The 27,998-nt window shown below is 51.3% G+C and overlaps 1 protein-coding gene across 51 annotated transcripts in view; it reads right to left on the bottom strand.

The window, feature by feature from the left end:
* Positions 1 to 496: 496 nt before the first annotated feature.
* The window catches only part of Col13a1 (collagen type XIII alpha 1 chain), a 140,074-nt gene continuing 112,572 nt past the window's right edge, over positions 497 to 27,998 (bottom strand). For 23 of the 51 annotated variants that reach the window (XM_087598210.1, XM_087598212.1, XM_087598208.1 and 20 more), the window contains 15 exons: positions 27,647 to 27,670; positions 25,417 to 25,479; positions 24,513 to 24,557; positions 24,108 to 24,251; positions 23,489 to 23,587; positions 21,355 to 21,399; positions 18,618 to 18,659; positions 17,813 to 17,839; positions 17,366 to 17,446; positions 12,357 to 12,410; positions 11,355 to 11,408; positions 10,409 to 10,444; positions 5,691 to 5,777; positions 2,317 to 2,355; positions 497 to 957 (listed from right to left, as the gene is read on the bottom strand). In XM_087598210.1, the coding sequence (XP_087454336.1) occupies positions 955 to 957; positions 2,317 to 2,355; positions 5,691 to 5,777; positions 10,409 to 10,444; positions 11,355 to 11,408; positions 12,357 to 12,410; positions 17,366 to 17,446; positions 17,813 to 17,839; positions 18,618 to 18,659; positions 21,355 to 21,399; positions 23,489 to 23,587; positions 24,108 to 24,251; positions 24,513 to 24,557; positions 25,417 to 25,479; positions 27,647 to 27,670 (843 nt within the window). In that variant the 3' untranslated portion in view covers positions 497 to 954. Of the gene's footprint in view, positions 958 to 2,316; positions 2,356 to 4,731; positions 4,810 to 5,690; positions 5,778 to 10,408; positions 10,445 to 11,354; positions 11,409 to 12,356; positions 12,411 to 14,524; positions 14,561 to 17,365; positions 17,447 to 17,812; positions 17,840 to 18,617; positions 18,660 to 21,354; positions 21,400 to 23,488; positions 23,588 to 24,107; positions 24,252 to 24,512; positions 24,558 to 25,416; positions 25,480 to 27,646; positions 27,671 to 27,998 lie in introns of all 51 variants that reach the window. The other 28 variants (XM_087598202.1, XM_087598200.1, XM_087598201.1 and 25 more) reach the window with 5 other exon arrangements.

The raw sequence follows: 27,998 nt of genomic DNA on the forward strand, positions 1-27,998 counted from the left end.
GGAGGGAAGTCCCTCACTGGAGTGGGCTCTGAGGTTTTTATGGCCTGGACCCTTCCTTCCTGTTCTCCTATTTCCTGTGTACAGATGAAATGTGAACAGCTTCCTGCTCCTGCCACTCCCTGACATAATGGACTCTCTCGCCCAAATCAACCCCTTTGCTGCTCTAGGCCACTTTGGGTTACGGTATTTTATCACAGCAACAGAAATAGGACAGAGGGTACCACCAGAAGCCCTACCCAAACCTGAAGCAATGCGTAAGTCCGCTTTGCAGCCGTCCCCCACCCCCCACCTCCCGGGTCCTCGGTAGGGCTGAACTCTCAGTACTCAAGTGAGTTTGGGCTACGACATAAGGAAAATGTCCTAATCAAGTCTCCACTGTCCTTTTGTTGAAGCTAAAATTTCCCAATATTGCTCCATACTTCTGAAAGTTCCCGCTTTTGAGATTTCCTGCTTGCACAAGACCGAATGGATTTAATTTAGAGATTAACCAGGATCGTGAAATTGCCACGTTTTATTTTTTTTATAATAATGAAAGTCAGTTAAAGTTTAAAATATTGTCAGACACATGTCGTCTGGCAAACACCGTGGACCTCCACATTTTTTGGGAATTCACACGTAAGCTCGCAGCACCCCTATGCAGACAAGGCCCCTTTGGCACCATCACACAATAATTTATTAAGCTGTGATATTTAATAAGTGTGCACAAATATCATGCAACATTAGGAGCAGACACACAGACAGAAAGTGTATTAGAAACAGATTTATACAAAAAAAAATGTCTTGTAAACAAAAGGGAAAGGGGTTATTTCCTGTACAAAATATGCAGGCTTTTCTTCTTTCTCTTTTAATGATCTGTAAGATGTATCATAGTTTGGGCATTTTCCAAAGGTGAAACTGTATAAAAATAAATATCCTATATACAAACACACACAGGCCAGTCCGAGGTTAGAGGCATCACTGCAAAACAAAACCGGAACAACGAATAGTTAGTTTCAAAGAGCCCTGAATGCTGACTCCCCTGGAGGAGAGGAGGCGGGCTTGTCTTCAGTTCCCCAGAACCTCTGATAGGAAAGCGTAGAACGCTATTAAACTCACTAGAGGGAAGACCCTTGCCTGGAATGTAAGACACGCCCACCCCCAGGAGGAAACCCCCCCCTTTCACCTTGAAGCTACTCCCTCCTGCGGCCACTAGAGGGCAGTCTTTCTATGCTGTCTTGGAAACCATGCTATTCACTCCATATGCCTAGAAGTTATTTCTGGTGTTAACCAGCAGACCTAGGCTTCTTTAGATGCTCCTCCAACATGCTGTAGCTCTGGACAGCAGCTGTGGCTCCCTTGCTAAGCGCCGCATGTTCCGCTCCCTGCCTACCAGGAGTATCTTTGGGGATAGGGGAGGGTCTTATTTAATGGATTCATGGATGAAGTACTGAGTGAGTGCAGATTCTTGGGGAGGCATCGCCCCTGCAAAGCTGAACTTTTCCTTTCCTTGGCTTGTGAATGCTTTCAGTAGCCAGGTGTTCAGCCTACATCTGACGGCTTGTTTCCCTACTCGCCCCAGTCTTGGACATCAACAAGATTTCAAGTGTTGGGGCACGGGGTGCAAGCCATCTCCTTGGGCAATTCTGAGTTACAGGCGCAGGGCTGGGCTTGCTAAGTACGAAGTCTTGTGAGTGTCGGGTCTTGAACCCTACAGTGAAGACATACTGATAACTTTAGTCGATGGTGGTGGGGGCTGAGAAGACGCTGAGGGAGTGGGGAGGTGCAGGGAGATGGCACAGATGTTCGGCTGCTCTCTGTGTGGTTGCAGACCATGCTGAGGACTAAGGTAGGCTTCTGCCCTTAGGCTGGGGAGTCCTGTGACTTGGGAGCTGTGGCCGAGAGGGATGGCCCTACAGTATTAGGCTGTCTGCTTTAACGAGGACAAATGCCAACAGCATTTTAAACCTGGCTCAGGGATACATCCACCACCTAGGTGAGTGGGTGCTGAGATTGCATACTTGTTACCGACATGCGGGATTTATGCAGCGATGCGGATCAGACCCAAGGCTTTGTGCATGCTAAGCAAACACTCTACCAACTGATCTGCACACCTAGTCCCTTAAAATGTCTGTTCAGCAGGTGGGTGCCTAGAGAAGATGTTTAATGCCCCGCCCCTGTCCACTCGCCAACCGCTGGTGAGGTAGCACCTTTTTTGACCCACCCACATTTTCCTGTCTCATCTGCGGAAAAGCAGGTGGGAAACTGCCAACTTTACGGCACTGCTGGAAAAGAGTTGCACCTTTGACCTGGAGCCGCATGGCCTTCTGGGAATCTTACCTTGTTCCAGCAGCCTTGGACTGGTAAGCCATCTTCTCCCTGCAAGGAGGCAGAGAATGCTTAGGCTCTTGAGATGGTTGGCTGAACAGACAGGTGACAAGGACATAAACATTTCCTTAGCCTCAGTGGGACATGGCCTATCCACTGTTGTCTGTTTCTATTCTTGGCTCTGGGTCAGAATCTTGGACGAGGGAACATTCAGATGCTACTGTTTATCCCCTTTGGCTAAATGCCCAGTGTAGCATTACTAAGGGCAAGGCTGAGAGGGACTACTGTGGCCCGTGGGGTTGGCCAGCACAGATGCCCACGGCTCTGACTCAGTGGAGCGCTAAGAACTCAGCACATGGGCCTCCTGGCCTTCCTCTGCAAGGGGGATGGGACAGTTTCTCCATGCTCCGCAGCCTGCTTGAGCTTGTTTCTCTTCCTGAGCAATGGGAGGTGTCATCCAAACAGCCCCAGATAATGGCCAATAATGGGTGGGAATGGGGTAGTAAGGGACAGACAGCCACAGGGAGATTTTCCAGGGGGAAATGGAGTGTCAGGATGGGAAGCAACTGTGTGCTTTCTGAGGCAAGGCAGCAGCAGCCTTGGGGTACTGCCTGTGTAAGGGAACTTTCACAAGGCTTCTTAGGCCTGACATTCTGGTCTCTCTAGCACATCAGAGGCCAGGCTGGAGGGGAGGGCCAAGCTGGACCAGAAGTAGAGGTCTAGGTATCAGTCCCATCCTATAATTACAGTCTCTAGGGTTTCCTCCCCCACCCAGCAGGACCTCCCAATCACCCAGCATGCCACAGGTATTGCCCCAGCCCAAACCTAGCATGCGTTAAAGTTTTGTCAGTAGCTCCTGCACCCCACTTCCGCCAGTCCAAGACAAAGAACACATCATTATTGGAAAAGATATCATTTTGAAGAGTCAAATGATATATATTCCCTCTGGGCTCGGGAAGGACTTCCTGTAGGGGGCATGCATTTCAGTTTCATGGTGACCTTCTGTCTCCTTCACAGTCCACCAGGCCATGCCAAGTCATCCCATTGCCGCGGTATAGCACACTTCACACTAACTCTGAGGAGAGGGGGCTTTGAGGGCATTTCCCTCGGGACATGGATGGTGGCACAGTGCAGCGGAAAAGTAGGCAGAGGGCAGAGAAAGGCTAGGTGCCTTTGCAGAGCTGAGAGTGCACAGACGGCAGGGGTGTGGAGGAGTGAAAGTTGGGGTGGGGGCAGGGCACAACTAAGGTCCTGGAAAGACCCAGTTTTAATGAGTGGAAGTGCTTTGGAGTCATATGGAGAAAGGCATCCACCATGCATGCTGCACACTAGGAGTGAGAGGGCAGGCCACAGTGTCAGCAGGCTTGCTACCCGGAGCGCGTGACCTGTGCTGGCTCTGTTGTGCTTGTGGCCTAAGACATCCTTTCAAGGGACTGTATCATCCAAAGAGAATTCCAGAATGACAGGGTGGAGATTTGAGGCTGGGAAACTGGGTGGTGACAGCTGCCTCCGGATCCCCTGGGGAAATGGAAAGCAAGGAGGAACGGCTAGACCCGTGCCTGCAGGGTCAGCATTGCCTTTTGTCTCTTGTACAGTTAGCTGAGAGGATCCTGTAGATACTTAGGAAGTCAGTCACCATCCAGAGCAAGACCAGGTGTGGGGGAAACCAGCTCCTGAGTTTCAGCTCCAGACATCTCAGGGGTACTTGGCCACCACTGCCTCTTCCTAACTACACGGGAGGCCTTTCCACTTCTCTCTTCAGAGTAAGCTATCTTAAGATGAAGGACAAGACACTAAACAGGGCCTTCTGGGCCTTTAGCATCTGATACTATAATCCAGTTCTGATGGTGACGCCTGGGCCATGATGCGGGGATCTAGTCAGGAAGAATAGACAGGGCGGCCTCTACTGCTACCTTATAGAACTTCTCTGTCCAGAAGCGCACCCCATGTCCCCTGCCAAACCGTGGGGGAGTCTGGGCAGGGGAGGAAGGGTGACCGTCAGCTCACTTCTGTGTTTTGTTTTGTGTGCGTATTCGAGGCTAAGTGCACCGTGTGGAGACAAAAACCTAAACGGTTCTAAAAACCTGCCCAACTCCTTCACTCCCCTAGCTTCCAGAGGGGTCTAGAAGCAATCCTCAGGCAATGAGGACGAAATGCAGCCAGGATTGGCTTTGGGGTGGGCAGGATGATGGGGTGGTGCTTCAGAAGCAGTTGCAGGAGGATGCCAAGAGAATGCTATTGGGCACATCGCATGCAAAGCACAACACGGCTGGGAGCCACTAATGCTCTAGGCAGGGTGACTCCTGGCCAGGAAGCAGCAGTAAGGAGGAGCCCGGAGAGCAGAACAAGGGAAGCAGGAGGCACACAGGTACACACCACACACGTGGGGTAGCCCAAACTGGCCACACAAGGAGGAAAATGCCATACCAGAGGGCATGGGGCATCCAGTCCGTCCAGCCCTGGCAGCCCCGGTTCCCCTTTCTCTCCTTTAAAACCTCGGTGGCCCTGTTCATAAAACCAACCACGGTGATTACTGAGGTCAGAGTCAGCCACCTCCAGCTGCGGAGTGGGACAGGTCCAGTCCTACCCTGGCCAGGACGCAGACCCCGAGGCTATGACACACGAAAGGGAAGGTGCATCGATGACACACAGCCAGCTTCTCCTGCACTGCAATCCCTTCCAGGCGCAACCACAGACAACCGCAGCTTGACAGCGGCCCGCTCTCCTTTCAGAGCTTCTAGTGCTTTGAGAGGTCTCTGGAGAAGCCAGGCTGATGCGCCACGATCATCAGTTGCTGGCTTGTTGGGAGGCTGCTTGGGGCTATCTGCTGATCTTTGGTCTGCAGCTCCCTGGGTCTTAGCTGGTTGACTGGGCATAAGAGCATGGATATAGTAGTCCATGCTTAGCTGGGCAGTACACGAAAAGCCCCCTGTCTAACCTTATTCTACACAGTATAGAACTCAGGAGACTAACCTGGGGTCTTGCATCCTGACCTAAGTGAGGACATTGAGAGCTGCAGGCCAAAAGAGGTGGCCATGCCACAAAGGTTGCAAATCTGCATGCCATAAACACTATGGTGGGTTTGCAAAGCACGCTGGGGACAGAGCCTGAGACCTTCTACCCAAACCCTGCGGGTTCCCTTCCTTTCCACCCATCCATTGTTCTGAATCTTCAAAGGATGGGGACTCAAAGACCAGGGATTTAGCAGAATGGCTTGCAGCTGTGGCTCTGAGGCCCACCCTCTGCAGGCAGGACTGCCAAGGCACAGACAGGCTTGGTGGCATCTGTGGAGCTCAGCTCCTCAATGCTTTTGGCTTCTTCTGTTTCCAACCTGCAACCCTGTGGAAAAAACTCAGAACAATTCGAGGGAGAAACAGAAGACATACCAGTGGGCAGGGGGCGTCTAGTCCAGGTGCTCCTTGGTCCCCCTTGTCCCCTTTAGGCCCTCTAGAGCCCTTCTTCCCCCTCTCCCCCTGTGAGCAATGGTTTAGTCCGAGGTAAGAGGGGGGGAGAAACAATAACACATCATCAAAATTTTAGAATCGTTCACATGTTAACATCAGAGAGAGAGAAAACATGATACATAGAAGGTCAGACAGGAAAGTAGACTTAAGTAAGTTAGCATTCCGGTAGGATTATGGGGTACATCCACCTCCCAGCTCCAAGGACCTAGGATTTTAGCAGAGGAGGAGGGAGGCAGGAGCAGGGGCATCTCTGAGCCGAAGTGGAAGAGGTCACCCAGGATTGGGGTGGCCAATTTTGCTGATCTTTTTTTTTTTTTTAAAGATTTATTTATTTTATGTATATGAGTACACTGTCGCCTTCTTCAGACACAACAGAAGAGGGCATCAGATATCATTGCAGGTGGTTGTGAGCCACCATGTGGTTGCTGGGATTTGAACTTGGGACCTCTGGAAGAGCAGTCAGTGCTCCTAACCACTGAGCCATCTCTCCAGCCCAATTTTGCTGATCTTAAGCCCAGCAAAGGATGATGATGATGATGGTGTGTGTGTGTGTGTGTGTGTGTGTGTGTGTGTGTGTGTGTACCTGCTACCTTTTCGAGCATTTAATCTTGAACTCTGGGTTGAGAACTCCTGGTGGGGTACCATATTACTCAGTAATGGAGGCTGGTTTTAGCCAACTGTGGTGATGACGGTCTCCTAGTAACTAATATGGGAACAAATGCTCCCCAAGAGGGTCTTGTCCTGTCTGTGGTGTTCCTGCATTTAGAGGTGACTGCAGTTCTGATGTTTCCCCCAGATCTTTGAATATGAACCCAGGTGGGTTTTTTTTTTTTTTGTTGTTGTTGTTGTTGTTGTTGTTGTTGTTGTTTTTTATTCCAGCGGATGGCTATAGTTTGTCCACACATTATTACTTTGAATGGTTTTTCAGAATGATGAGTGCTGACCAGTGTGTGCCCAGGCAGTGAAATCCCCCACCAATGAAAAGGCCTGGGCATGATATTCCCTTAGTGTGGGCAAGCTGGGGCACTAGCTCTTTGGAATGGGAAGACCTAGGTCTGTGTCCTTAGAGGTAGGTGTCCTTAGGAATGTAGTCCCCATCTCTGAGTCGTGTGTAGTTTCCCAATGAAGAATATGGGCAGGATTGCTGAAGGGTTGGTTCTAGGCCTTAGAAGATTTGCCTGAAGGTCAGAAGGTCATCATGTGTTCTGGAAGATTCCAGAGCTACTGCTTTACTTACGTGTCCCCTCCTGCCCATCCCAGAGTAGAACGTACAAGAGATGCCCCCACCCCCAGATCCAGCTGGTAAGAGCGGGGCAGAGAAGACAGTGACCCACATTCCTGATGAATGTGGAGGACTGACTTCAGGAGACATAAGCCAGAAGGTGGAGGAAGGATGAGGGCTGTGGGGTTTTAGTGGGTGCACATGTTGAGGGAAAGGAGGAAGAAATAGAAGAGAGAGACAGGTCGAGGCTAGAGAGGCTGGAGAGGGAGAGAAAGAAGGGGCAGAGGATCCAAGAAGCAAGACATGCACACCCCACACATCCCCCCATCCCCAGACACAGCAGAGGTAGAAGCGGGTTCAGCATGCTCGGACTTTTTCTGCTGGCTTGCAGGCAGCTCGGTGGTAGCACGCAAACAACCCACGTCCTGGTAGTTACATTGCCAGAGTGACAGTACCTTACGCTTTGACCCCTCCCCCCTCACTGTTGTTTCAACTGAGTCTTCTCCTATAACCAGACTAGCCTCTCACTTGATATTTAGTTGGGGACCGTGAATGCCTGATCCTTCTGCCTCTACCTCCCAAATGCTCAGATCGTGGGCCTGAGGTGCCCTGTCTAGCGCTGACCAGAGTTTTTGTTGTAAGTATGACTCCTGGGCCGAGTTCACTGAGCCACTTAGAGACACGGTAGAGCATGTGTGGGAGAAGGGTCCCCCTAGAGATGAGGGCAGAGCCCCCATTCCATGGTCTTGTGTGTCCTTAGTAAGCTTCTGGTTTTGGATTCTGCCTTTGGCCATCGTAACAAAGACTTTCCTCCCTCATTTCATGAACAGGAAAGAGGTGTAGGACCAGTTTGGGGCATGACATGCAGTAGTATAATATGTGTGTGTGTGTGTGTGTGTGTGTGTGTGTGTGTGTGTGTGTGTGTGTGTGTAGCTAATGGGAGTCAGTTCTTTCTATCATGTGGGAATTGAAGTGGTGGCAAGCCTCTCTGTGAGGCCATGTTGGCAACCCAACAGTAAAATCATGAGGTTGTGTCTTGGTTCAGGTGAGGTGGAACAGATTTCTAATGGATTTCCCAGGCCTGACAAAGGCAGAGTTCATTGAGGGCAAATTTTGAGGGCTGCCTATGGCAGCCACTCTCCTAAACTCAGGTGAACGGGGACGGGGTACTGGCTATCTTCAGCGTCACCTCCCAGGTGGTAACAGTGACACTTTGAACCTTGCCTCAGCCTCTGCCTCGTCTCCTGGATCAAAGTGCATCCTATACCTCCCTCTGGGCTGTTAGGGCTGGTGGCTCAGAGCCCGGATGAGGTACCAGTACATCTGGTATCCTGAGAACTGACTGCTGGGTGGGAAAAATCAGTTGGTCCTTGATTTGAAGCCTGCTGTTCGGGGCAGATCATCTGGCCCTTCTCACTGTGCCTCATTGCTTTTCTGAACTTGACCCTCTGTTTTTTGGATCTCTGAGGTAGGGTCGCAGGCTGGCCTCAGATAATACATAGCCAGAGATGAGCGTGACTCCTGCTCCTCCTGCCTCACACCCCACCTGGGGTCCGAGATTGCAGGTGTCTGCCACCTGCCGAGCCTTGTGCAGGATTAAACCGGAACCTGGGGCTCAAAGCAAACAATTCTACCAACTGAGCTACACCCTCAGCTCCTGAATTCGACTCTGGTGGAGACACATAGCTAGGATGCAGGGAAGCGATAAAAGAGCAGGAAGGGGAAGTGGAAAAGGAAGACTTTCCCACAATCCCTGGGGCCTCTAGGGATGGTGGTTTGGCATCGGAAAGAGCAGCCTGGTCCATTTTTTTTCTCATCCTCCCCCTTCTGTAACAAGGGTCCCTCGCTGACCCTGCCTCCTCTCTTCGGACCTTCATTTCAAGTGACCAAGTGCCTCCAGCCAACAGAGAAAGTCTTAAGAAACAGGTTTGAAAAGTGCAAACTGAGTGTAATAGAGTTAGAACTCATTAGGAGTTAGGTGGTTAGGAGTTAGGAAGGTCCGTAGACCGATGAAGAAACGGAACGATCAGGTTTGGTAGACTCCGAGACCAGCCACACAGCTGAAAGTTCATTGTAGTGGATTCTACGCAGGCTCACCATCGACAGTTTGTAGGGGTGGCCCTGCTTCCTCTTACTTCTTCGGAGGTTTTAGGGAACAAGTTGAGACTTGCTTTTGTGTGGCTTTAAGGGTTTAGAAGTGCCCAGTCAATACTTCTTAAATCAAGGAGGATGGATTTAATTGGTGCCAGATAGACACATACAGACTTCTGTTCCTGGAACATGTTCTGACCACTATCAATGGGCAAAGATCAGCCAGGTTCTAAAATCCATGCACTCTGCCTGGGTCTCACGGGGAGACTCCATTCGCCACATCCCATTGTTTCGGACAGTGGCCCTTTGCCTGTTCCTTCTGTTCCCCGACGTGTAAGGCACCCCCCTGAACTTTACTGCCTGTTGGAGGATGCTCTTGGTCCTCTAGGGGAGCGGTTTCTAACCTTCCTAATGCTATGTTCCTTTAATACAGTTCTTCATATTGTGGTGACCCCCCCCAACCATAAAGTTATTTTCGTTGCTACTCCCTTTCATTTGCTACTGTTATGAATTGTGATGTAAATATCTGTGTTTTCTGTTGGGCCTAGGCGACCCCTCTGAAAAGGTCATCTGACCTCCAAATGGTCGAGGCCCACAGGTTGAGAACTATTATGGAGGGTGTGTGCACTGCTCACAGATGGGCCCTGGAGCAGGTGATGGAAAGGGCTATTTCTTGGCCAGATGTAGTTAAGATTATTGCTGCTGCACCCAAATGGCCATGATCATTATATACCTATGGTACTGGGGACACTTAACACATCCTTCTGAGGCTTCTGGGGAATGCAGGAGCCAAGGGGAGGAGGGAGGATTTGGAGGGTGCAGTCCGTTCTCTTCTCTGCCAAGGCTCCAAGAGAAACAGCAGCTGGGGTACTCTTTTGGGGGGTGGGGTTGGGCTGGGCTGTCTGTTCTCAGAGCTGGAATTTATTTTCTCAGTCGCCAGTGGCCTGGAATGCCTGACAAATCTCAGTTTCAGGAGGCAAAGATGAGGTGACGATGGGTCTAAAAATATCACTAAGAGGCCGGTTATCAGGGCAACACAGAGCAGGCTGGCGGGAGGCTCCTGTTACTGGATGCTAATCTGATGGCTGCTGTGGGATCCATTCGGCCCTCTCTGGAAATGAGGAGAAATACTGGCTTCAACCGCAGTACTGGGCCTCAGGCCCACTGCATGTATGGCATGGAGCCCCTCGCTAGAAAGCCTTTCAATTGAGAATGATTTATAGGGGAAGACTATTTGTCCTGTTAGGTCAGGAGTCTCCAACTGATCATCCCATCCCGTCATGAAGACATTAGTAACCAGATCCAGAGTGCGAGGGCTCAGACTTACCCGGTTTCCTTTGTCCCCGGGTGGTCCGTGTAAACCCTGCGTTAAATCAGAGAAAACGAGGACATGTTAATGGGAAAACATGAAAACGGCCATAAGGTCCTTCCTTCGGGCTCAGAAAATGTCGCTTGATGAGTTTCAGTTCAGTGGAGATGGGTTTCATGATTCCCATCGTACAGAAGGGCATGTGTCAAGGAATTGGACCAAGAGGCACATGGATTTATAAGTAAACCCATGGACAAGGTTCTTGGCTTTCTTTCACTGCATGTAGCCCTTGTCCTGCCTGTACTTGTGCTCTTCTGGGAACTATTCATGGGACGAGGGGTGAGGTTTATGCTGCGTTCAGGGATGGGTGTGGACTACTCTGGGCTGAATATCCCCATGGCTCTCTCGCCAGGTCCTTGCTTCCCAGCTTCTTCGAGCATCTTTTAAGGTGCAGAATGCCGTAGAGGAATAAGTGTCAAGTGGTGACCAGCACAGACACACTTGTCTAGTCACATGAACCACGGGTGGACGGGAAACAAAATCCAGGCTCCGTGAGACAGCCACTTGGCTTTTGTAACAAAGCTACAGGCAAATGCATTGCAGATGGAGAGGCAAGCTCAGACTTCAAGGCCAGAACCTCCTTTCTGTGCTGTGGGGAATCTGGATCTGAGGCTGTCCGTCCTGGACGGCAGAAATGGAGCCATAGCCACTCGGGACCCTACTGCACAGCGCAGGGGCTACAGTGGAAGGTTCCAGACATGCTGTCACACGTGTGATGGTCCCTGTGGTGAGCACCTGTCCCCTGCAATGCCCCTCAGGGACTTCTAGCTCATCCCGGTTAATTCTGGGCAGCTTCTCCTTCAGCCACACGTATGGGTTCCAGAATCTGGGATGTGCACTTCGATCCTGCTTCTAGTTGGGAGAAGAGAGGGGAAATGGGGTGCTCTAGTCCCTGTAGACTCACAGGCAGCCCAGCTGCTCCTGTTGGTCCCGTCATCCCTGGGTCTCCCTTGCTGCCCTGAAAGAGAGAAAGATGCCCTGTGAGTCCTCCCCGCCACGCTGACTCACTTCCATGATGACTTTCTATTCCCTGAGGGGAAAATCTCCATGGACTCTTGCAAGAGCCCTAGGGAACTGAAGTGGTGAGAGGCACGGTGTGGTCTAAGAGCCCTTCTTTTGGCTCTCCTGTCCAGCCTGCTCCCTGACAGAACTAGGCAGCACAATGAGGAGACCAGACAGTGGGCCCAGAGATACCGGGAAGAGCTTTGATTTCTTCTCCAAAGCCCGTGTCATCATCCTGGAGCGGCTCTCCTGGTTTTCCCCAGTGATCTCAGAGAGGCTCTTGATCTCTGTAGAATCCACTGCTTCCCCACCACAAGCCTCTCTTGGGACAGCAGAGGGCAGAGGGAGGTGTGGACAGAGAACTGTCACAGATGCTCCATGGGGGCGGCTCGGCACGGAGCCTGCCCACTAGGAAGGACCGATCCTGCTGGGTATGTGCGAACCTGGCTGGCTGAGGGGAATAGAGTCGTCCCACGCTGAGCTGATTCTTGTTACCTCTGTCCTCTTACTCACCCATTCTGTGAGACTGTGCAACTTGGCCGTGGCTACACAACACTAATGGTGAGAACCTTGCCCAGCACCCTGGTTTTCTGACTTATGGGTGTCCTCTGGGGACGTTCTAAATCCCCTTCTGTTCCACACCATTTCTCTAGATGAGTGTGCCAGACCTGCATTCCTGAGTAACAAGGGATCCTGCATCCCTGAGTGACACTGTGGCAGGGCACCAGAGAAGGAGCTTTTCCATCTCGCCCAAGTTTCTGTCTCCTCCTCCAGGCTGCTATGAGGACAACCATGAGTGAAGGAGAAGGGGACCCTGGGGCTGGGTCCCAGGAGCAAGGGATAAAGGAGCTTGGTATAATTCTCCTTCCTGGCTTCCCAAGCTCCCAGGTCACAGAGCACTCACCCTTTCGCCCTTTGGTCCGGCTGGGCCTGGAACCCCGATTGGTCCTGGAGTACCCTGGGGAGGTGAAACAAAAGCTGAGGTAAAGCTTGGGGAAGCCCCGAGAATCCCACCCCAGGACCTGAAGATGTGCAAAGCCTGAGCCCCGGTTTTCAGGCTTGGCAAAGCCAGGCTTGTTCAAGGAGGCCATTTGACTGGACCACTATCTGTTTTGGATTTAGGGGCCTTGAAGGAGAGTTCCTTCCCCCTCCTCAGAGCCAGATTTGTGAAGGAAAACCTCTTACATCACAGCCAAGCTTGCCAAGGCTGAACCAGAAGAACAGTTGCTTTGGTTTGCCACCAATGAGCACTGGAGAGAGAGGTGACCCCAAACCAGGAGTGGGGGGGTTAGGGCTGGCACCCCCTTGCTGTCACAGCTCCACATGCAGCGGGAGAGTCTTCATGCCACAGAGACCGATGCGGAGACACACTTAGAGGCAGGTGTGAGAGGGCCATCCAGCACCCCTCCCCCAACCCACTGCAGACCCCAGATTCCCAGGCCTGAGGGACAGGGTCATGAGTTAGTATCCGCCAGTGTCAGAACCACGCTGGCCTTCAGGGAGTAGGAACAGGCTCTCTCCTAACTGAGGGTCCCAGGGAGCTGGGAGGCAGTGTAGTGCACTGGCATTTACTTAGAGTCAGAGTCGAGCTTGCTACAGAATCAGCAAGGATTTTTCCCAGGCTTCTATCTGCACATCCAAACTAGTCCAAATCTCTATTTCTGTGTCCCTACTCAGTCAGACTGTGGGCTGGGCCTAGGAGGATGCTGTCCGGTACTCTGAGCGTGGTTGGGGAAGGCAGGGGGCAAGCATATGAGAGAATGCAGATTATTGTCTCAGAAAACAGAGTTCTTGGTGTCCTCTGTGCAGTGGAGAGGAAGAGAGAATTCAGACCACAGTGGCGGCTTACTCAGAGCATGACTCAGGGTCCGTGTTCCAGACTCCTCAGCACTGAAAGGCTTCCACAGAGTGACCCAGGCTTCAGTTCCCCTTTGTAAATCTAGATCAACTAAGGAACCTGTCTCAAGGCCTCCACGGATAAACGGGCAAACGCTGGCTCTGACCTCCGGCTGCTGAAGGACAGACAGGGTGCTCCGTGGCTCGCTCTTACAAGGAGACAGAATTGGCACTTGGTAGGATGGTGTTCTGCCGGGTCACGTGGGTGTTCTTCCTACTTCTGAGAGCTCTAGGCTCTGCCCCACAACCTGCCTGAATATCTTCTCCTCCATAAAGGGAACCAACTAGGATTCTTCTCTCCCTGTGGCGCTCCAGCCAGCTAACACTAGCTCTGCCCACTCAGTGATGGGCCCTAGAAACAGTCATCAAGGTGTAGCTGGTTGGCTACAAGTGGCCAGGCATACAACCCTGACATGGCTTTTAACTGCGAAGTAGGAGCAGAACCAATGCTAGCAACTCCACAGGGCAGGCAAAGTGGAAGGGCATTTCCTGCGGCCCTTCAGAGCTTTGTGTCTGCTGATGAAAAGCAAGAACTCTTGTCTGGAATCAGGAGGGATGGGGTAATAGAGAGTCCGGGGTCTTTCACTTGCTCTGTTACAGATCCCTTGTGCTTGCAGGGTGGCTTGGGTGCCACCCACTGTGTGGTTAAATCATACCCGTAGGACACTGAGCTGATACGGGCCCCCAAGCTCCTCCATACTCCTCCCATAAGGCCTCCTCTATGCTCCCATGCAAAACTCTAGGATGGGTGACTACATGTGACCAGGAGGCTCACAGGCAGACAGGAGATGGACAGACGTCACAGTATGACAACAGTACAGTGTAAGGTCACACACAGACACTTGTGTTTGCCAGGGACATATCTTGGCTCAATCCCCAGGGTAGGGTTCCCAGGCTGGTCTCAGCATCACGGTCACTGGTGCTAGAGTAACTTTTACTGCCCATGCTTGGCATGTCCTAGGGTCCCTGAGTGCTCATTCACTGTGACCAAGATGGCTGAAAGGGCATTTCTAATGTGGACATGGGGGGGTACTTTCTGGTGTCTATGGCAGGACAAAACACAATCCCTGTCACTGCAGGGGTTGGGGGTGGGGGGAGCGAACAAGGCCACAGCAGGACAGACAAGAGGGATCACAGGATGGGGCGGGGGTGGGGCGATGGAGTAATGACACTCACCGGTGGCCCAGGCCTGCCGTCCAAACCTGAAGCTCCCTGGACGAAGGGCACAGTGTGACCAAAAGAAAGGGAAGGGGGGTGAGGGGAGGAGAAAAAGGAGACAATGGGGGAGGGGAGGTGAGTAAAGCCATGACTCCAGACAGACACAAATGCTGTAAACAACGAGAGGACAGTGGGTGTGTTTACACGGAGACGGACAGGAACACGCAACACCAAGGGCTGTGGCTGGCTGCTGAGTTGGCGTGAACCATGAGGACAGATACTCTGACTTTCCACAGCTCTCCTTTCACCCCACAGGAACCTCTCTTCCCAGGGTGCTTTAGTGCTCTAGGAAGGGGGCGCAGGAAGGAATTCGTATGTCTGGACTCCTAGAGGTACGTGTGGACCCAGAGCTATGTTCTCTCCCCAGGGCAGACTGCACGAAGGGTATTCCAGAGGGATGCTAGCCCAGTGTCCTTGATACCCCTATAGAGATAGGCCATTCTGCACCTCATAACCCTTAGGAGCAGTTAGAATTGTTTTCCTATTTTTTTAGTGTGCGTGCTTATAATTTACGGGAGTTGGTTCTCTCCTACCATGGGGGTTCCAGAAACTGAACTCAGGTTTGTAGGCTCAGCAGCAACTGGTTTTTACCCACTTAACCCTCTCGCTGGCCCCAGCACTGGCTTTTAAACCCGAGTAGAAGCAGATTAGCTCTGCTCCATGTGGGCAAGCGGAGCTAGCCCTTGAATGGACTGTGCTTGCCGTTTCTCTGACACAAGCTTGCTTGTAAACACTCGCATGCTTGTAAACAGGTGTCCTGCTACAGGCCGAGGCTTAGGAGCTAACAGGATCAGAGTCTACGGCTGCCAATCTGTGGACACACTCAGGGTGGGAACGGGGCCTTTTTCCTAGTGCGGGGGTCTAAAGTGGCCTTGGGGGTTGGGCTTCTTGAAAACTGCTTCCAACTGAGACTCTGAAACAAGCCTTAGGGGTCAGGTAGGTGAGGGGAAGAGACTGGACGACGGAGTGCATCATCCTGGGAAAGGGCATTATTGGGTAGGATGCGACCACACGGCTTTGTACTCAGCACTGAGCCCTCCTATTTGGGGACCGACTTTGACCCCAAGCTAGAGCTGAGGGGCTGAACTCTGGCTGTACCCGTGCTGCCTCCCCTGGGGTTCTGTTCGAAATACATATATACAGGCATATATGCCGGCTCAGTTGCATAACTCTCCAAGAGTGAGGGCTTCAGGCCAAGGCATGTTTGGAAAGCTCCCAGCAGACCGCACAGTGTACTGACTAAGTGAGTCGGGGGAGAGGGACGTCAGCAGGACAGGCCTGGAGATGAAGACACTGCTACCTGCTACCACGCAGGTGCTGACATCCAGGTGCAGCCTGGAGCAGCCACTGTGCAGATACAATGTTGCTCCCAAGTATACTTGGGGGGTTTGAGTCAGGGGGCATGGACCAAAGCACCCTGGCCCTTGGTGAGCCCTGGCATCAATACTCACTCAGGAGATGGGACAGCTACCTATAAAATGCCAGGCATCCAGCTGAAAGATTCAAACATGCTGGGCTCTTCTCCCTCTAAGGCCAAGGTCACCTGAGCTAAGCGACCGCTGCCCGTGGAAAGGACTATTTAATCTCCAGGGCACCACAATCACTGCCGATCCCAACTGCCTCCGGCAAAGTCCTCGTGAACTGCCTTCTAGGAACAAGCTTATGGTTTTTTTGTTTGTTTTGTAGGTTTTGCTGGGTTACTGGCCTGGGTACCCCTAACTGAAGCCTCTCCCGTTTCTTGGGGTTGTTGGGGCCCTGAAGGTCACAACAGGTGACCTGTGGTTGAAGGGGTCGGGAAGGTGCTTCCAGACACGGCTTCTGATGTGGGAAAACATCTGCTAAAGCCTTCACTTTTCCGTGGTCTGTCAAGCGAGTCAGCTCCTCAGACCTTCCTATGCTCGCCTCGCCAGTGAGAGAGAAACTGTCCCTTTGGCCTCAGCTGTGTGTTTGCGGTGACCGTATTAGTTTCCCCTGGTTCCTCTGCTGTTTACAGCTGCCTGGGGTTAGGGACTGGCCTGGAGCTGGAGACAAAGGAAGCCCCCTGTTGCTTCAGTAGGTGAGCAACTTTCAGGCTGTCTGGCCACTAACCATCTGTGACCCCAAGTGACTGCCAGAAAATAACAAGACGGTTTGTTTGCTGACACCTTTTGAGCCAGTGACATGTGAAGAGTCACCAGGCCACTGGGAGAATGGGACAGAGATTCTGTCAGCCCGGGCTATACCTCTAGACAGGCAGAAGCATTGAAGCAGCCCTCAGACGCTGATGAGGGGGCCTCTGGCTCTGGAAGGCTCAGAGCTCAGGGCTGTGGGAACAGCTTCAGCCTGCGGGGACCATAGTGATGACACTGTCCATGCCTGGGTGCTGTGACTAACTAGCATATAAGAGAACAGAGCTAAGGTCTCCTTTGGGGCTATTTGGGGAAGATAGGGGAAAAAGACTAGCCGTTGCCCACCTTCACGGCACCAACAACCTCAAGTGTTCTCTGCTTACCCTCTCAGAGCACACCTTTATGGCTTCCAGTCAGGCCCAGCGGGCCTTGTGGCTGGCCTCAGGCCTTTCTGGTTCTCCAGATTGTTCCTCAGATGCGGACTCTACCTCAGTTAGCACTAAGATGAGACTTGGTGAAGACGCTGAGGGCCTGAACTCCTTCCCACTAGAACAACCCAGCACACTGGAATGGAACGCTCAGAACTTTAGGCACAGAGCAGCGTCCTCCCTGTCTCTGCTCAGCAGCAAAGCCTGGGGAGGGATACCCAGTTCAGCTCCTCCCAGAAGACTCGTGGCTCCAAGGTACTTACAGGCAATCCCAGAGGCCCCCGGTCTCCTTTTTCTCCCTGGGAGCCCTTCTCTCCTTTACTGCCATCTAGGCCTGCTTCTCCCTGCAGGAAAAGGAGTTCAGAGCAGTCAATGAAGGGGTCCGCTGCTGACAGATCAGCTTTTTCCTTGGGGTCTTGGAGGCTGGGGGTGCCAGTCTTGCCGTCCTTAAGGGTGAGGGAAGGTTCTGGAGAGATGGGGCAAGAGTTTGATCATCTGCTAAGCAAGCCACTCCATGGAGTTCAAGAGGCGGGTGGGGAACTTCACGTTCCAAAGCAGGTTGGGTGTCAGCAGTGGATGTCAGAGGGACTACTGGACTTCATTCTGCCCTGAAGGCCTGGCCTATTGGGTGGTGCCATTTAGGGAGACAGATCAGTTAGGTCTCAGAAGTGTATCCCACCCACAGTATCTGTCGCATGACCGTCCCTTACCTTTGGTCCTGGAATACCTTGGAGGCCCTGTGTTTGGGATCAGAACAAGGAACATTAGAACGACTCGTGTAAATGACCATAGATGGGCAAGGGTGGGGGATGCGTAGTCTCAGCTCTTGAGGGGTAGAAGGGAATGTGGACGTGGGTTAAGCTTGGGCTTCCTGGGATGGAGTCAGAACCATCTGCCCAGCCAGGGGCTGGTACAAAATCTCTCTGTGGCTAACTCCAAGTCTCATGAGAGGAAGAGGAGGTATCATCAGTGAAAATGGAAGTGTGCAAAGCACTTAGTATATGGGACACAGAACGTTCATTAAACCGTGTCCACTATCAGTATTGCGTTAGTACAATGGATGACCCAGAGTGTAAGAGCGTCATGGACCAGGAAGAGGGGCAGACCAACACCTGCTCATTTGAGCTGTCCCAGACCTTCTGTTTGCCTCCAATTGGAAAAGTTTAATGGGCCACTTTCTTTAAAAAGAAAAAACAAAACTTCTAGGTAACTGGGAGGAGGAAGGGGCAATGACAGACATCTGATAGAAAGGGTTAAATAAATGTTAGGCAGGGCACCTGACAGAGCAAGCCTGTGGTTTCCTTGCCAGTCAACCAGGCAGTGCCCGGGATCCCTGGTATGTGCCACCTCCCAGCAGACATGTTTATGATGAGAGGGATGAGGAGGAGTTCTAGAAGTGAAAATCTCTCTGGGGAGGGATTATGGGGAGGGGAGGATGTGAGCTCAGTGACTACCACAGGAGGGGACACTGTAGGTCTAACCATAATGGCTGAAAAGCTAGTTCTTGACACTTACCGGCGGTCCTGGAGGACCCTCTGGCCCTGGCGGCCCAGGCACCTAGAAACCAAAGGGAAGCTGTGTTATGCTCTGTTATGGTCCTGGTCCAGCTAAGGCCACGGGATGACAGGATTGCCACTGAAGATCAGGCCAGTACACACCCTAAAAGAGACTTAGCACAGGGACTCAGGGCAAACTGTTGGTCTCCCACAGTGTCAATCCAGAAACATTTTCAGGAAACGTTTTCAGAACACCTACTCCTCCAGGCCAGGCCACCATGGGACACCATTTAGCTAGCACTGGATTTGTGCCATGCTACCTATGGCAAGCACTGCCCAGACTGCCCAGGAAAGGAGTAAGAGCCCCGCTCATCAAGTAAGCCATGATCTCCAGTCTGCCCGGACTCCACCCCCTGCTGTCATCAACTCTGGCCTCTTGGCATTCATCTGTGGCCTGGATCTGGTAGACATGGGAGTTTGAGATTCTTGGCCTAAGGGAGCTGAGACTGGTTATCTGAAGCCAGAGGAGGCTGAGAAGTCCTTGAAGAATATTCTTCAAGACTAGCTCGGCCCCAGGTTTGTAACGGATAGGCCAGTGATGGTTGTATTTCCTTCAAGGGCAGGTGCAGCAAGAGGGATTTAGGCAGGATAAGAAAACACCAATGTCCCTCAGACTGTGGTGGTTCTGCTCATGTGATCTTGGAGAGAACACAGCCTTTGTTCTCAGTGAGGGATTATTCCCTTGGGTTGGCCTGTGATAGGTTAATAGGTTAATTGATGTGGGAAGAGCCAGCTCACTGTGGGCAGCACCATCCCCTAAGCTGGGTACAATACCTGAACTGCCTGGGTGGAGAAATGAAGCTAAGTGAGCGAGCTTGCAAGCATTCATTGCTCTCTGTTCTTGACTGTGGATGTGACGTGACTAGCTGATTCCAGTTTCCTTGACCCTGACTTCCCTGCATCAATGGACAAAGAGCCTGGAATTGGGAGCTAAATGGAACCCTCTTTTTTTTTTTTTAATTGGTCACAGCAACAGAAATAAAACTAGAGTACTAGAGTACTTGGACTGGGGCTGTAGCTTAGTGGTAGAGCACTGGGCTAGCATGCATAAAAGCTCTAGATCTTATCTCCAGCAACACACGCATGCATGCACGCATGCACACACATACACATAAACACACACACATGCACGCGCGCACAGAGGCAGGCATGCATGCACACTGCACACTTTTTATTATAAATAATGTATAGATCTGATCGTAATAGTGCATATAGAAATCCACACGCCACCAAGCGTGGTGATGCCCTCAGGAGGCAGTGGATCTCTGTGAGTTCAAGGCCAGCCTGAGCCACTTAGTGAGACTGTGCCTCGAAACAAAACAAAAACAAAAACAACATAAGTACTTTTGTTTGTTGTTGTTGTCTTTTCTTTTCTTTTCTTTTCTTTTTTTTTTTTTTTTTTGAGACAGGGTTTCTCTGTGTAACAGCCCTGCCTGTCCTGAAACTGGCTTTGTAGACCAGGCTGGCCTCAAAATAACAGAGATCCCCCAGCGTGTGCCATGTCTAGCTTATGAGAACTACTCTTGTTTAATATGTTTTAGACACCTATGTACTCTCCCGTAATCCATTTTACCTGCATGGCAACTTTTAAATGTTTAAGAGCAACACACACTTATTAAATGGTTTATAAGTGAAAGAGAATTAAAGGAGGAAAACCAATATATTTGTTATATTTAATGGAGAGGACTGCTTGTATTTTTTGCCTGGCTTCCTCCCTAGCTTTTGGAACATCTCAGCTACTGCTGAATACATTAACGTACTTCCAAGGATGCGTAAATACAACTTGATTTTCTAGTCTTTTCTAGTTGATGCAAAACTGATTTTTCTATTTTTGGGTTTGTTCTTCTATGAGCCATCTTCCTCGAGGAAACACTGGCCGCTGTGCTGGAGAGCAGCCGTCTGCTTGGATTGGGCTGGAAGCCACTCTTGGCATGAGAAAGGCCCTCAGCCATGGACAAAGCTATTACTAAGAGCTTATTAGCCTAAGGACTTTTATCCCTTCCTTCTTTTTAGGGACACTGTCTGTTTTCAATTTTGACTTGAAATACTTCTGGGGGGGGGACATTTGTGTGTATAATGCTTTTCCAGAATCTAGGATCAGTTCTTCAGGGTGCAACCCATTCTTAATAAGGAACAGTGGTAGCGTACAATTAGGTCCGTTTTGCTTGATTCAGACGGGGCCAGTGACATTAAAGGGTGACGGGCCAGGAGAGCTCGTGGGGGACTATGAAGCTTGGTGGTCTCTTGCTTTGCTGTCGGGTGGCTACTGGACTGCTCAGGCCTTCTTGCCAAACATCTTCTCCCTCCCATCTCCAAGATCTCTGTTGCTTCCTCTGTGCAAATGTACACAACACGACCCATTTTTCTGCACAGCCCATGTCCATAGCAACTGCCTGTTCCTCAATCTTCTTCTCCCCTTCTGAGACGTCTCCTAAGGAACCCTGCCTCTCTAGAAAGCATTCCTCTGAAAGTTCATGACAAAGTCTGTGGCCGGGGCCAGGCAGGTGTATTTATCTTCCTGTGTCTACTGGGGCCCCAGGATGTTCTCTGAATCCTGCAGAAACTGCATGATGGAGGGCAGCTCTGGGGCTCAGACCCTTCCCCAGTCAGATGCTAAGCAACTTGGAGAAACATTGGTATTTCTAGTGATGCCCTTGTTAGACAAACACATAGAAAGAAGAGCCGGGTTGACCTACCTCTGCTCCTGGGTCACCTTTCTCCCCAGCCTCTCCTTTCTCTCCCTATTGGAACAAAACCACTGTGAGAGCAGGTAGCCAGGAGGTTGACCACAGGTCCACCCCTCACATCTGTGACAAGCTACAAGGACTGGGCTTCTCCTGGAGCGGCTACATAGGTAGCCAGCCTGCAGGACAGCAGAGCAAGATGGCCTTGTGACAACCATTTTCACAGATCTCAGGCTGTGGTGTTGGGAGGTGGGGGCTAGCACTGTAGGTCCTGTGCCAGACAGGCTGCAGGATGGTATTGTGACTTGTTTCTCAGTCTCAAAAGAGACTTGTGGCATCATGATGCCTGCCACTCCTGTGACCATGTTACACACCACACATATATGTGTTATATACATACATGTGTATATAACGTGTGTTATACATATAACACATGCTAAGACTTGTAGATATATACACACATAGACAGATGCATGCACATGGCTCTGTCTTGCTAGATCTAGACTCTAGAAAGGCCCTTTAAGAAGGAAGCTAATATGAGGTGAATTGTCCATTACAGGGAGGGCCATGTGTCAGAGAATTATAGGTGGCATGTAGGTGCTGGGGAACTTAGTCCTACTATGACAAGTGGTTTGGGAGAGGATCAGAGGCTCTAGTAAGAACAGAGGTGACCACTAATTTGACTGAGGCCTTAGGAGACTCTGGTTGGGGAACCCGCCTATGCAGGCCTCAACTCCTGAGTCACAGGATATATAGTGATCAAGTTGAGGCATTTAAGCTGCTGTTTGTGATGGTTTGTGGTACACTGCTAGAGAGTGAATATAGCTCAGATCCCAGAGCCTGGGGGTCGGGACAGGGGTGAAGGTTTCTGGACGAGACCACACCAAACCCAGAGGCCCAGCTTTCATTTTGAAAGTGGGCACATTGGAAGGTTATGAGCCACGAGCCACCAACCGGCCTGAGCCAGCTGGGTACATAGTCACTTTCGGGGTCTATTGAGTCACGCATCTGAACTATGAGGTTCTTTCTACTTCTTTTGTGTTTGTGTGTGGGTGTGTTGGTGTGGGGGTGGCTGGTACATTAGCGAGAGGGTATGTTTGTGTGGGTCGGTGGTTGGTATGTTGGTGTATGGGTGTGTTTGTGTGGGGGTATGTTTTTGTGGGTGTATGTTGGTTTAAGGATGTTTGTGTAGGTAGCTAGTATATTGTGAAGGCGTGTTTTATGTGTGTGTGCTTGTGTGGGGGTGTGTTGGTGTATAGGAATGTTGGCATGTGGGAGGTTGGTGTTTCTATGGGGGTGTGCTTGTGTGTGGGTGTGGCTGGTATGTTGATGTGAGGGTGTTTGTGTGTGTGTGTGGGTGTTTGTTGGTGTGTGGGTGTGTTGGTGTGTTTCTGTGTGGGTGTGTTGGTGTGTTTCTGTGTGGGTGTGTTGGTGTGTTTCTGTGTGGGTGTGTTGGTGTGTGCGTGGCTGGTATGTTGGTGTGTAGATGGCTGGTATGTTGATATGAGGGTGTGTTTTGGATGTGGGTGTGTTGGTGTGTAGGCATGTTGGAGTGCGGGAGGTTGGTGTGTTTCTGGGGGTGTGTGTTGGTGTGTTTTTGTGGGGGTGTGTTTGTGTGTGTGGGTGGTTGGTATGTTGGTGTGTAGATGGCTGGTATGTTGATGTGAGGGTGTGTTTGTGTGTTTCTCTGTGGGTGTTTGTGTGGGTATGTGTGGTTAGAGGCAGGGTGTCAACCTCAAGTGTTCCCCAGTGCCTGCCTTGTTTGCTCACTTTCTCCCCCTACCCCTGTTTTTGGGACCCAGGGCTTACTGATGCTGCTAGGCTGGCTGAACTGCGTACCCCCTGAGGAACTGTGTCCCTCTATGGCATGCATACATGCCTGTCTCGTTCTAGTTCTAAGGGGGGATTCCATGTCCAAGTCCAGCACTCCAGCTAAGTAGCCCCTGGAGATAGAAGCCACCACATTGTGTACTGAAGAGGCTAGAGCCCTGGACCCAATCAGGAGCCCAGGGCAGCTGAGAGACCTAGGTTAGTGTAAGCCTGGCATAGTGGTGGGCACTCTTAGGGTGTTGGTCCCAGTGAGGAGCCTGTGTTCTCCTCTGCAGCTGCCCGTGGACACCCTTGACACCCGGTCCTCTCGCCTTACTGTGAATCCCGGGAGCCCGATGGGCCCAGGCAATCCTGTCGCTCCAGGCCTCCCTTCATCACCTGGTTCTCCTTTCTCCCCAGTTGGGCCGTCTAGACCCTATAGATCGACAAAGAGCTCTGTCAGTGAAGCTCCTAGTCATCACACTGAGAAAACGTGCCATCTATGGCATGCACGCATGCGTGACTCCCTTCCTCCAAGGGTGGGTGTCCAAGGGTGGTGCCACTTCACAGATGATACTACTGAGGCTCAGAGGAAGCTCCTCGGCTAAGTCAGCAGCCTAGATGGAATGGGCAAGGGGTTCTTTGCATTCATGCAAACTCTACTGAGGTAGGGCTTCCACATGCTCCTGGAGAGGCAGGCTCATAGCCCCGCCTGTGTCTTTTTCACAGGGCACAAGAAACAGAGGCTCTGCAGGGCTCAGTGACTTTCCCCAGGGCACAGACTCAGGTCTTCTGAGTGGGGACACTATAGGATACCGGCCCTCATAAGGGGAGCGGCATGGCAAGTCGCCACAAGTGACTCTTGGTTCTCTGAACTCTGGAGCAGCTGGCGGCATGCAGAAGCTGTGTCAGGATGACAGCGGCACATGCAAGATGCCAGTTGTCCAGACACTTACCGGGGGGCCTGCTTGTCCTGTCTCCCCTTTCTCCCCTGGATTTCCTGGAGGTCCAACCTCTCCCTTCATTCCTGGAGGCCCGTCCTTTCCTGGGGGTCCTTGAGGACCAGCAGGCCCCATATCTCCTGGTTTTCCTCGAGGCCCCTATAGAAATGTCAATGGTACTTCTTAGGGACATTAATTGGAAAAAGGAGGAGGGAGGGAGATCAGAAAAGGCTTGGTAGTCAAAGGACTGGGCTTGCTGGCCCTGGATAAAAGCTGATAAATTTCCCCACAGGCTGGCTCTGCCAGGGTACAGCTGGACCCCTCTTCCTGGCCCTGCCAGGCCTGCTCCTGAGCCCTCCTGCCCATACTCCCAGGGTGAGAACCACTAATAGAATCCTTGCTGCAGACACTGTTGCTTACCTTGTCCCCATCGTGTCCTGGAGGGCCTGGCAATCCAATCTCCCCCTGCAGCAGTGGCAACAGAAATGTTTAGAGCAGAGACACAATGCCCACTTCCTTGGTAGCCTGCCCACACGGCCTCTGGAAGGCACACCATTGGTTGCCTTGGTCACAGTGAGGATCCCAAAGGGAAATGGTGAGGGGAGCCAAACATCCTGTGATCCATGTTTTAGTCATGGTCTCAACATGGTATCTCTGAGAGCATTACACATCCCATGGCTCCCGGTCACCTTAGCCCAACCATCCTGTCCTCACTGCCTATGCAGGGCTCCTATCCACTTTACAGCATTCTTAGACTTGAGGGTAGGGTGGGCAAGGGTGTAGAAACAGAGGCTTCCAGTTCTGCTGGATGGGTCTGGAATGCTTTTCTAGAGAAGGAAACCTGGAGGAGGGCAAGCTCTCAGAGGCAGAGGACAGAGGGGAAAACACAAGGTTTCTTCTAAGAAAAGCAGATGAAAGGGTGGGTGGAGGATTAGGATAATGGCAAAGGCACAGAGTGAGGCGGTTCAGAGTTGGAAAGGGGTAACCTGGTCTAATGGCTGTGACCAGAGGTCTGTTTCAGATCCCACTGTATCTGAGGGATTTGCTGGAGCGCAAGTCCAAGTCTAACTACTGGGGAAGAATGGGAGAGCTCGAGGCTAGGAGTAAGGGGACTGGAATCAGAGGAAGGGCCTAAGGTACAGAGATTAATGACTGACGGTCCTGGGAAGGGGAGAGCTTCATAGAATATAGGGAGCCCTGGAGTTATGTAATCAGAATGCATCATTCTGTTAGCATCTTAAACACCTTACCCTGTCCATGCCCCCACCCAACAACTCCCTGCACATACTGTCCCACTTCCCACCTTCCCTGGGTCAAGTTTTACCCTTTGGCCTGGAGTCCCTGGAGGTCCGGGTGGGCCTGTTTGTCCAGGAAGACCAGGAGGCCCCTAAAAAAGGAAATAAAGAACTTTCTAGCAAGAGGGGTGTCTGTCATCAAAGGGCTGTATGTGGCGCTGGTTTACAGGGGTCAATCGCTTTTTTTTTTTCGGAGCTGGGGACCAAACTAGGCAAGCGCTCTACCACTGAGCTAAATCCCCAACCCGTCAATCGCTTTCAAACAGAATTTCCTCAGTTGTGATTGTGTGTGTGTGTGTGTGTGTGTGTGTGTGTCTGTGTGTCTGTGTGTCTGTGTGTCTGTGTGTCTGAATGATAGGGTCTCATACAGTCCACACTGGCCTTGAACTCATTATATAGTTGAGGCTGGTTTTGAACTTCTGATTCTACTGCCTATACCTCCTGAGTGCTGGGGTTCCATATGTGCACCAACATGCCTGCTTTTATGTGGTACTGGAAACTAAACCTAGGGCTCTGTGCATAGTAGGTGAGATTTTAACCAACTGAACTACATCCTATAAGCCTCTGGGGTTTTGACAAAGCAAATAACATGGGGAATCCCAAAATGCAGACAAATGAGCACTGGGCTGTGGGGTTGTACCTGGGGGTGCAGAGAGCTATGCCAAACAGTTCTATGTGATTCCATTTGGGAAAATTATAAAAACACAAGTCTGCTCTACACTGACAGAAAGCCATTTATGGTGGTCTAGGGTTGGGGTGGGTTTTAAGATGGCTCTCACGGATCCCAGGGGATTTTCTGTGGCTCCTGCCTGGCATCTGCACATTGAACTTGGTACATTTTCCTATAAGCTATCTCATAAAAATGCTACTCTAGGTAACTTTTCTTTCTAACAGCTGTTGTGTCCATGGTGGTGGGTGTGGGAGTGTCCGGGTGGGTGCATGTGTGTATGGAGGCATAGGGTAAACCTGGGTGTCTTTGTTATCCAGACTGTGGGTTTTGTTGTTGTTTTTGAGTCAGGGTCTCTCACTGGCCTGGAGTTCATCAAGTAGACTAGGTTGGCTGGCCAGGGTTCCACCTGTCTCCTTCTCCCCAGAGCTTGGAGTATGAGGTCATTCATAAATTTATGCCACCATGTTTGGCTTCAAAAACCATTGCGTGTGTGTGTGTGTGTGTGTGTGTGTGTGTGTGTGTGTGTGTGTGTGTATGTGCATGCGTGCGTGCGTTTGTGTGTGTGTGTTTGTGTGTGTATGTGTGTGTGTCTATTTGTGCATGCACACTTAAGTCACAGCTTGAGCACAACTTTATGGAATTGGTTATCTCGCCCCCAGGCCCCCATAATTCCACGATGAAATTCAGGTCTCTGGGATTGAACAGTAAACACCTTTACCTGCTGAGCCATCTCCCTGGCCCAACACTTACTTGGGTTCTGGTGATCAAACTTGGGTCCTCATGTTCACAAGTCCAGCAAGCACATTACTGACAGAGCTGGATGGGCCTCACCCCTGATGGCCCTTTAAAAGTGTTCCTAAATGATGCTTATTGGTTCCAGAACCCCTGGAAATAGACTGTTTTTTGAGACAAGGTTCTATTGAACTCACTACATAGACCAGGCTGGCCTTGAACTTGGGGTGACCCTCCTGCCTCTGCCTTCTGAGTGCTGGGACTATAGACATGGGCCACCTGTATGTCATCCTGCTGTGTACAGGTTCCCAATATTAGATGAAGTGAGACTCCTTCAGAACCAGAACTTTAGAACCTCTTTGCCCTTCGCTGTGGAGGTGAAGTTAGAAACAGTTGTCATAACTACTTTTCCTTCGAGCCTGTCACTGGTCAGCACATGTGCAAAACCCAGCATGGAATTCTAGGGTTTTTCCAGGAAAAGATACTGAGATTGCATAGACAGCTGGTACCAATTTTTTTCAGAAGGAGGGGGAGGGAGGGAGGGAGGAAGAGAGAGGGAGAGAGAGAGAGAGAGAGAGAGAGAGAGAGAGAGAGAGAGAGGCTGAAACTGTGCCACTGGAGATTCTGTAAACACAACCCAGAGTTCACGCTGTGCTTGAGCGAGCCTTGGTGGCTGAGGGGCTGTCACCATGGACAGCCCTGATACAGGGACATGCAGCTCTTGCCCCTGCTCAGGCTTGGAGCCTCCTCTGCCTGGCATGGCCCAGGAGCTCAGCACAGACCTTCCAGAGGTCAGAAGTCTAGAGTGTGTCTCCATGACCAGTGCCTGAGGGAAACAAGGGAGGAGGGTGACTTACCATCAAGGCCAGCGTCCTGATCTCCTGAAAACAACAATACAGTACAATTAGCTGGAGAGGGACAATCTCCAGCTGCCAGGTCCCCTCTGCTGTGATGTCCCTCAGGAGGGGCGGAGTGGAGGAAGATCCTCACAGATGCACTCTGTGGCTTTCAGCTCCGTCACTCCCACAGCACCACCCAAAGGTTTGTTAACTAGATGGGGAACGCCTGGATGAGGCCTCTCCAGAGCCTGATGCTGTTCTAGATTATTCCTGTTGGCCTAGACCTGCTTACTATGGGGTGCAACCTCTTAGCCACAGGCGAAAAGGACACAGCGCCCCTTCCCTTCCTAGTCACTGAGGGGGCTTCACC

This window comes from Rattus norvegicus, chromosome 20 (assembly GCF_021556685.1).
Source record: "Rattus norvegicus strain SHRSP/BbbUtx chromosome 20, alternate assembly SHRSP_T2T, whole genome shotgun sequence".
Lineage (NCBI taxonomy): Eukaryota > Metazoa > Chordata > Mammalia > Rodentia > Muridae > Rattus > Rattus norvegicus.